The sequence below is a fragment of the Hermetia illucens genome, chromosome 3 (genome assembly GCF_905115235.1).
Source record: "Hermetia illucens chromosome 3, iHerIll2.2.curated.20191125, whole genome shotgun sequence".
NCBI classification, from domain to species: Eukaryota; Metazoa; Arthropoda; class Insecta; order Diptera; family Stratiomyidae; genus Hermetia; species Hermetia illucens.
Window position 1 is genome coordinate 129,467,410 of NC_051851.1, and position 10,170 is coordinate 129,477,579.

The window sequence follows — 10,170 nt, forward strand, 5'->3', positions numbered from 1 at the left end:
CAATCTAATACTGGTCAAGGCTTTCTTGATTGGTTGGCGTTGGTATTAACATTGTTGAATGATCCCTCTATATCCAAGAAGGCAACTAGGGTATACTGCTTGTACTGAAGCGACCGCTCAACCGTACCAATTACCCAGTGGAGAGCGGTTTCTGTGGATTTGCCTTTGAGGTAGGCATGCTGGGACTTAAAGAAAGGCGTTCTCTTTATAATCGCCCTTAAGTGGACGCCTAGGATGCGCTCTAGGGTCTTCAACATGAAATAGGTGAGGCTGATTGGTCGCTCTTCGCGGACTCATGGCTGCGCCTGCCCACTTTCGGTATGAAAGCCACTCGGGTGCATCTTCAAGACTGCGGTACTTGTCCTAAAAATATACAGTTATGGTAATCCACGACAACAATGGAGTAATGGATAAATTTTTTTAAACGGTGACGTTGGACGGAGGAGCAAGTCTTAGCCAAGACCACCCGAAAATTTACTCAATTGTTCGCCATATCCAAAAAATCTGCGATTACTGAAAACACTCAAGTAGGAAGCTTGCAAATGTATTTCCACCTTAAACGATAAGCCACTATTCGTCAATTTTTGTTTCATGCTTAAAACAACGACACTTGGTTTATGGATTCGTTTTAAAGCAACCTTTAGATTTAGAAATGTTAAAATAGATCCATTTGTATTACCTGAAAGCTACTTTTAAAAAGTACAAATATAAAGAAAACATGATTTGCTTAAGTAACTTTATTCCATCCGGTTACATCATACAGTCAACGCTTAGAGCGCTCCTGCAATCCTTGGATCAATCAGCACAATTTCATCATATGCGTTATTGATTCCATCCGCCGTCGTGACCATTCCAAACGACGAATCCGCTTTTGGACCTCTTCAAACTGTAAGATCCCATTGTAAAGCCTTTGAGCGATCACCAAAGTGAGCATTATTCAGCCGAGCATGCTTCATGTCAACTCAAAAGCATCTCCTTCATTTAGCTGTTCTGGTACGCACTGGTCCATTTCCGCATCAAAGGTATGCATATCAGCATCTGAGTTGTTTTGAGCATCTTCTTGGAACCACGGATGATAAAAGATGTCATCTATGGTTAGCCGTTCAGTAGGTTGCCTCCGGAGCAAGCATTTCAGTAGACATTTTGCTTTGCTACTTATTCCGAAAGGGATGGTTACGTTGCAGCTGAGGATTTTCGAAAATAGATTTTGACCATCCAAATCGTTGAAGGGATATTTCCCAACTAGCATGGTGTACAGAATAACTCCAAGCGCCCACATGTCTGCCGGTTTGCCATTGTAGCTGGATGTGGTTGTAATGAGTTCGGGAGCGACGTACAATGGACAGCCTATTTTCTCATTTAGACGATCATCCGCTGGGCTGTCTAGGATTACTGATCCTTCCAAGGATTCGTATTGAATTTTCGTCCTGGAAAGAGAGAAAAGAAAAGGTTTAGATATTGTGATTTTGAAATAAGATCTGGTTGTTTTTGAACATTTTAAAGGAATTAAAAAACGGATTTTACGTTCGTCTTGTTTTTTAAATACATCTTTGGTGGCTATCATGCTTTTATTGAAAACAGGTTATCGAAAAGACGCTACTAGTTCACTTTTACAAATCAGATAGTGAATGCAAAATTTCTAAAACTAGAAACAATATGTAAATCATTGCAACGACAAAAGACAAACAAAATTCAGTGGAGGAGAATAAAAGACGCCAACTGACGTTGAAACCTGATTTTTAATGTTTGGTCATCCAGCGATCGATTTCGGAAGATCGTCTTAGCCAGAGATTAGAGAATCTGTATGCAAATGCGATTTTGGATTAGCTTTATTGATGTGTCCCAGTTTTTTTGATTCTTTTGGATTTGGTGGCAGTTCTTATTGAATATTGTTGTCTCCAGTTTCACTGCTTTTGTATAGTTGCGATAGTGGAGATAGGACTGAATTTGCATTTTATGAGCAATCGAAAGTGGATGCAGAGTTTGATGCTTAGAGATTTGCATAGAACGCTTTTGAGAAGATGATAATGAGGCGGATTGTATCTTTTTGCTTTACTTGATGTGTCTGCATCTTGGTTTTTTCCCAGAGGTAAAGTTCGTTTGTTGACCTGCAAGTTTTCTAAGTTTCGATACCACTAAGAATTCAAGCTAATTCTGCTGAACGACGCTTAAATCGTTCGAATATTTCTTTGCTTTATAGCCCCACCATAATAGGTTTGGTTGAGTCTCTTAATATGCTTTTCAAGTGATAACAAAAATAACAATTTTTTGCCCCTTTTTTGGCGGCATTAATCAATCATCTCCAAATTTGCCAAGACTCACACTTGTTCCTCACGAATGTCAGAAGTGTAACGCAAGATCCTATTAAAATCTCATTGCCAAAAAGTTACAAATCTCCATTGTGATGAAATTCTAACCGCCGCCGTAGCAACGATGTCACAATATATCAATCAGACGTAGCTTATCCAAATTTTCAAGTCCATTAAAAGCCCCCAAAAAATCGACCCAATGACGAGAATTTCATAAACGCCACCTTGGTACAAAATATGAAATCATAATGTATACACAGAGAGACGTGTGTGTCCTCGACCGAACACGATCTAACAATCTTATTGCCTAATTGTCGAGTTAGGCAGACCAGTCTCGTCCGACTCTCAAGTATTGTCGAAAATTGTGCGATTTATAATTTGATGAAATTATTCGACAACTCGCTGAATGTTTCATTCATTTCTCAAGATCAATAATATGAATGAACGGGGAAAGTGACGTAAATATTTTCAGCCAAAATGATCTACATAAGAGAATTGACGAGAAATACCTACTTGAAATTTTTCAGACCTCTAAAAACATTTTACTGACCCTGATCATAATGAAATAATTTTTTTCCAAATAATTGCAAAATATCTGTTTCACACACAAGACAAATAAATTGTTGGTGTTGTGCAAAATTTACTTGAGAATTTCAACAACGACAATGTAAACGCAACGTGATCGTGTCATGATCGCTATGCCCCCGATCATGATAATTGGGCTCGTGTAGGTACCCATAACCAATGTGTAATCTATGCAAGTAAGCATTCAAGATTAAGACTGGTCCAACAGTTTGAAATTGGTTATGGCAACGTTACAGCTTACTTCTTAGCCATTTACTTACATGTTAAACTAATATTTGAATGGCAGCCTAATGGGCTTGATAGCTTGGTGGCTGTTGATGCAACTAAGGGACTGAGGGAGTGTCCGAGTGCTTAAAATGATAGAAGGCCAATTTATCTTGGGAAGTTTGTTGGTAATGTGGGTTGGTGAAATTTTCCGGCTTTGTGAAATGGGTCTAGAAACACTATTGGGTAACCGCAATGATAGAAGCATATCATTTTCTTCCTTATAAGTTGGACTATGCGATTATTAACTTTGTTAATTTAAGTTGCCTTAATTAAGGCTTTTTTCATACTAGTTTTCTCAAGTATATAAATAAAATGGAAATTTGAAGTGATCACAATTGATTTGGGCATTTGAAAAGCGGAAATTTCAACTCGGAAGACAACGACCGCTCTAGAAGGTCAAAGTCGTTCGAAGCTGATAATTTGGAGGCATAGCTTGATGAAAATCTGTGTCAAACAAGGGTCTGACTCAACAATGGTGAACCCAGAGCCGGTTTTTAATATTGAGAAACTTTTAACTAAACCCGGCAAGCGAAATTTTTTGTAAAAGAACCCGAGGCTGCTAGATGATCACCTTCGTCCTTAGGAGAGGCAACATGAGAACTGCGATAGGACTTTTAACGAGGCACTGTTCCCAAAAACTACTAAATAACGGAAAAGGCGTGGTGGCTTCGCCTCTATGCAGCCAATGTGAGGAAGATAAGAAGACAGTTTTGCATTTCATATCCAGCTGCCCGGCTTATTCAAATCCTAGATGAACGAGGAATCTGTACCTTTGGGGAAAGCCCTTAATTGCTGACAGTCGGCAAACGTCAAGGGATAATGCCTGAATAGGTGTTTCAGGGAATAGTGCAATAGGGCTAAATATATGCAATTTGAGTGATTGGAGCTGCAGGCTCCCTCAGTTACTTCGTGTAAACCTACGTGTAGGAAAAGAATCCATATTGTGGAGGAACTGCTCATCCCATAGAGCGAAATTTCTTCAAGGCTAGGCCTAAGTAATTTCAAATTGATTCCTTAACTTGTAACATGTTGATTTTATGGGTTGGCTATAGTTGACCCTAAAATTTGAAAAGCAAGTATTTAATATGTCAAAGAATTTTCAAGTTTTCCCAAATTTACGAGAAGGAATCTGGCTCTCTGAGGATAATACTTTCCCTGTGTGGACGAGAAGACTAAAAGGGGCAGCTTCCTAGGAAATTCCAGAATCTGTTTCTTTGAAAATCTCCTCCAATTAGCATTGATACCAGGTTACGTTAGCAGATGAATAAGCTGATTGGCGCTACCAAAACTGTCCAAAAAAGTAAAACCGGGGCAAAAATCAGCATCCTTCCGTCGTAAGATGGAAGTTCATACCCAATGTATTGATAGTGAAATTGAGAGAACGGATGTTGTTGCCAGTTTTCATAGCATGGCGAAGGGTGTGCCCTGTTCCAAATGTGCGTCGATGCAATCTTTCTGTATTCGAAGAAATTATTGTACAATCTAAGGTTGTAAAACGCGCTTCAACCATTTCCCGACAAGGATAAGGAAAAAGTGGCTAATTTTGACCATTTAGGTCCACCAATAGATAAGTATGGGACTATCGAAGCACCTGTCTATACGCGTTTATTCACCCTTTAGCTAGTCAATTCGGGAAGAGGTATTGGGTTAACACTTGAATTTGTGTTTAGTTACTAGTCGACCCTGTTAGCAGAAAATCACATTTTTTTGCTTTGCTTGAATAGCTCTGCTCTCGCGATTGACAACATGCAACTTGGATATTCATCTTGCTCATTCCCAACTCCCTAAGTCATCGCAAAATATCAGAATCCGACACCCCAAGAACGAAATTTGATATCGGAGTAGACTATGTTTCAGAGTTTCACAACGATTCCGGATCATAGATTGGGCGACCTTTTAGTGAACTAGGCAATTTGAGATGGATAAAAGGTATACCCAAGGTTGACTATGATCAACCACCATCAGCGGCTGTTCGACAGACCGAGGAGTGAAGTTTAGCCATTCAGTTCCATCAGAACGAAAAACACTATCTAAACTGGAAACAAAGAGATAAACAAAAGCTTGTCAAAGGGTACTTGCTTCCTGACTAATTTGAACGGCCAAGATTCATCACTTTTTCTATTTTTTGTAGTATTTCACCCATTTCAACTTTCATCCCGGGCCCGGAATGCCTCTGTCAATAGCTTTTTTGGGACGAAAAAACTTGGGAGGTGTGGGCACATTTTTTTGCATGGAAAAAACTCATCTTTTGTTTAAATTGAGGTTTATGCAAGAGCTGCTAATCAAAACTGATAGAAATATGTTGGTATTTTGGTTTCTGCTTGATATTTATGGCTGCATTTTACAGGGCGCATTTCTTCGACGATTGGTTCTGCTGCGCCGGACCACTGTGGTCGTCATTTCATTTTTTCACTATAAAAATCTCAACTTTATGCCGGCTCCACACGTTTGGTACTTGCTGCGAACTCGAAACCTCCACAAAGGGTTTAGCGAAACCAAACATCATCAGTCACATGTTTGCAAGTGCGTAAGAGTGTTCTCAGTAGGCAAGCAAACTCCCTTTGATTTGTGCCAAAAAACTGACACTCGATCGAATCGCTTGCAAACCTACACAAACCAAGCCAAACACCCTGTCCTACCACTTGCCTTTGTGAGGAATTTTTGACGCTTGGGCAGGAAGAATATATACAGGAGGAGCAACGTCAGGAGCAAAGGCGCCCGGAATCTCATTATGCACCTTTTGGATAGGGACAAGGTAGGTAAGTGGTGTTGGTATGCTAATGTCGCCTAGATGGTTTTCTTGATCAATCTTGAATGCATCTTTTTATTAGCTCAATTTCTAGGAGAGTAAAAATGGATCTACTGCCGAGAATGTTGCGCGTGTTTGCTTCCATCAAGCTTTCGATAGAAGAATTTTGAAGTATCATTCGCTCAGTGATGCCATCAACATCCTTTACCATTAATCGAAATGAATTTTTAAGTGTGCCTTTGGTTCCCGCTGGAATGTGCCGCCACGTGCTTGCAACCACGTGGGTGCACACCAATGCACTGCATCACATACACGGCACTAACACCAGCTCTTATGCGTTGAATTTTGCTCGTGCAACTCCCGTCGCGGTCGAACGGGTGCAAGATTTTGCCGTCTTCATAAAATGTCAAGGAATGTGCTGAGAGTTGACCTTAATAAACAATTGGTTAACATTACAAGTTGATATCTTTTATGCCTGCTCCACGTGTTTGGCACTTGGTGCAAACTCAAAATCTCCACAAACGGTTGGCTTGATTTTGGGGACCAAACATCGCGATTCATATGCAAGTGCGTTAGTGTATTTTGAATAGGCTTTAGTAAGGTAACCCCATGCATCGGTGACTTGCTTTTTATCTTATGTTTATGTGTCGCAAACGTTCGCGGAATGGCGTGCCTTTGATTTGTGCTAAACTCGATCGAATCGGTTCCAAGCGTTAGCAAACCTACACAAGTCAAGAATAACGTCCTATTCACATATTTGAATTTGCGACGGTTTATTGAGGTTTGGCAAAAACATGTGGATCTTTTTTTTGCGATTTTTAAAAACCCTTCCTCAAAAACTTTAATAGCCGATCTGGATACAAATATTCCTGATCCTGGGGCAACGAGATCGAGAGACGGATAGAGTACACCGTAGAACCCCTATAATTCGTATAGTCAAGGGACTGACGATTTTGGGACGAAAATTAAATCTGGGTACGAATTAACTGGAAATAATCGAGATTTCACTATATTTTCATAAAAACCGTGCCTATGTCAGGCGCAATACGCACATACATTCCCTATTTTTGCTATCCTGTGCAAAGTGTTTTGATCTTTCTTTGAGCTATTCCAGGTGATGCTACACATTTGAAAATACCGGAATTTATTTTGAATTTAAATTATTTTTTTTTACAATAAAAGAAACTTGTATCACATATGTATTATGTTGTGCGTAGGGTTGTAGGGGGGAAAATCAGAGACGGAACGAAAATGTTCCTACCACTAATTAACAATTAATATAATTTTGTCAGATTCTCTATTCCGACCCCGGGGGAATCTTCCTCTCAACAGGCCTGCTTGTTTTCATGTATTTGATTTTTGCTTTTCCGCTAGTATTCTTATTTTTCGTCGCATATACCGGTATTTCGGGAACCAATTGTTTCCTTTATCAGTGCGGTACGTCTATGCGAAAAGCAAACACGGTCTAATTATTTCAAATAATTTGATCACTCGAAACACCACAAGAAGACATGGACTCGTTCTGCATAGATACTTTGAACTTCTTCAACTCTATATTTCGTTCAATGACATAACATTAAGTTTTGGATAGTGATAACTTTCCTCATCTTAACTTTTATCCTAACTTAAGACACCTATACTTTCCCAATCGCAGGTATAAGTAGCCCCTTTTTGTAACATGACATGCAAAGGAATGTCTCAGAACTGCACAGGTACCTACGGTCCCCACATACCAAAAATTTTGCAGACGTTTTGAATTAAATGGTAGACGTCCTTTTAGTAAAGCCAATATACATTTATACGGCCAAGTTTTCACATAATGAAATGAACGATCAGTGATCATGCAAACTAATTCCGGATACGAAATATTACTTTCTGATTTATTCAAGATAGAAGAAACTTCTATTAGAGCCCATCTACCGAGACAGGTAACTGATTTAGATTTACGCATGATATCTGACCGTTAACTGGGTTTGACTTTAGATTGAATCTTACCTTGTATGGTCATTGAAGTAGAATTTCCTTAGCTTCAAATCTCTCAACACAACTCCGTATCGATGGCAAATTTGGACGGTTTCACAGATCTGTCGGAATAGTGTACGAGCTTCAGGTTCTGCCAGGCGCCGACGATCACGAATGTAGGTATGAAGATTGCCGAAATGCTGAGGCTCCAAAAGTAGATAGGTTCGATCTTGAGAAATTGGTATGATATCTTTCACAGATCGTATCTTGTTTTCTGTTTCAAACATTTCAGTATTTGCAGCATTTGATGAAGAGCATTCGAAATAAGCTCGTAATACTTTTTCATATGGTTCCGTAATGACCTAGAAAATGTAGAGAGAGAATGTTGAATTACTTTGCTAAAAAGATTTTCAGTGATTGATTACACCTAACTAGATTGGAGTGGTTCACACAGAAGAGATTGTTGCCTATAAATACCAAATATTATTGACTGATATGATTGGGAGTCTATAGCAGATTACCGAGACAAAAAAGCGTGTCAGTCTTAGGTATTGGTCTACCATAAACAAATTTGAATCAACGGTGGGCGTTATGATCTCAAGGTTATGTAAATGCCACACAGTGGCTGGGCCATCAATTTCTTTTGAATTTCCATAAGTTTTTCCCCAATTAAGTAAATATAAAACACATTTAAACTTGATATTCCCAAAAAACGTCCAAACCTTCAAAAATGACGCATAGTCGTTGCGATAAACTGAACAATGGAACATTTGAATGATTCATGGATTTCATATCAAAACATCTACACTAAGTGTGTAATGAAAAAACAAGTATTCTCCCCTTCCTAAAATTAGTTTAGATTTTTTGTCTGTATTGTGAAAGCCTGCATTGATTTCCTTCTCAGGCCAATGCTATTTTTTTATAGGAGTTCCACCAGGACCTGTTTTGTTTCTTAGCCGGCTCATGCTCCTTTGCGTTTGATTCAATTTGAGTTCATTTCTAAGTGGATTTCAGGACATTCGAATCTCCTGTTTCGAACTATTGTCAAGACTACTCTCAAAGTGATTCATTCTTAAACTTTAGTGCCAGTGATACCTTCACTGACACTATATCTCAGCGAAAATGGTATTCCACTTACCTTGCATAAATACTTCTCGTTGTTCTCAATATCCAAACAAAAGGACTCTGTACTATTGCTTCCTCCGGCACTGCTCGAACTGCTTGTCAACAGGTACCGATCCTTCAAAATGGTCAAACTGCCATTGTCAATATCCGTCAGATTTTTGCCGACCGTATATTTTGCTGATTTCTTATAATTTTTCAAATCACTGATTGATGCATTCTCACTTCCATTTCTATTTTGTAACGAACTTTTCACTAAGGAACTTGTTATCACTAAGCTCGGCTTTGGGGTGCAGGCTCCACGATCACTATTCGATTCCATTGTTCTAATTATATATTGTTGGTCAAACTGGAGCTGAGCAACGACGAGCACTTCAAGTATCTTATCAATTCCGGTAAATTCAAAAACTCCACTGAGTGCTTCCCGACTATCTGGCACTTTGTCGAACTGACCTCGCACGTGACACGATCACACAACTGAGCGACGCCTAAAAACCCAACCTCAGTGATTCACCGCAAAACTCAAACTGATTTTCCGGTGAAACCTTCTCAAAACGTAAACTCGGTCGCACAATCTTGCTCAGTGCGCGTCTGCACACGATCGGCTACAATTTTTCAAAAATTCTGTTGCTCCAACGTCGCACACAGGCCCAGATTTGCACACATCACCCACCAACACTCTGAAAAGTGTGGTGAAACGCCCAACTCACCACTGACGATCACCTTGTGGCGATCGCTTGGCCTGGCCGATATCTTTTTTCGAAAGCCTCGTGTGCTCACAGTAGTTTTGTAAGATCCTCAAATTATAGAGTGCAACAAGGACGGAGAGTTTTGTAAATTTTATAAACATGTTGCTCATGCCTTGCTGCAATTGCGGGCGAGCGAACAAAGTGATCTTTGTTGCGACAATGTGTGCATGTGTGTGTGTGGATTAGGGCTTGGGATTTTAGATCACTTCTTTGGGCAACATCACCTTTTCGGTTTGTTGGCCGAGGTTGCGTATTGAATTCGCCTCACCTGGCCTCACCGTGTGATGTTTGCTGGAGATATTGTTCGTGATATGCACGTTGCAGGCGTACTTGCAGCGCTTTGTAGGGAGACAGTCAGGTAGTTGGCAGCGTTAGGTGATCTTGCAGCTTGCTTTTGGGTAGAACTCGTTATTTGTTGTGAGTTGGA

At 39.8% G+C, this 10,170-nt stretch overlaps 1 protein-coding gene across 1 annotated transcript; it reads right to left on the reverse strand.

Moving 5' to 3' along the window:
- Positions 1–721: 721 nt before the first annotated feature.
- Positions 722–9,575, reverse strand: LOC119652571 (tribbles-like). The gene is made up of 3 exons (XM_038056785.1): positions 9,011–9,575; positions 7,906–8,234; positions 722–1,427 (listed from the first exon to the last, which is right to left on the reverse strand). Exons 1-3 carry the CDS (start codon positions 9,314–9,316, stop codon positions 953–955), a joined length of 1,110 nt encoding a protein of 369 aa, XP_037912713.1. The 5' UTR covers positions 9,317–9,575; the 3' UTR covers positions 722–952.
- Between the last annotated feature and the right edge of the window lie 595 nt (positions 9,576–10,170).

Bases quoted from the DNA above. Each gene is read 5' to 3' on its own strand.
- LOC119652571 (XM_038056785.1), bottom strand. From the start codon at position 9,316: ATGGAATCGAATAGTGATCGTGGAGCCTGCACCCCAAAGCCGAGCTTA. The intron at 8,235-9,010 runs GTAAGTGGAATA...TACATTTTCTAG, and splicing joins ACGAGAAGTATTTATGCAAG to GTCATTACGGAACCATATGA. The intron at 1,428-7,905 runs GTAAGATTCAAT...CTCTCTTTCCAG, and splicing joins TACTTCAATGACCATACAAG to GACGAAAATTCAATACGAAT.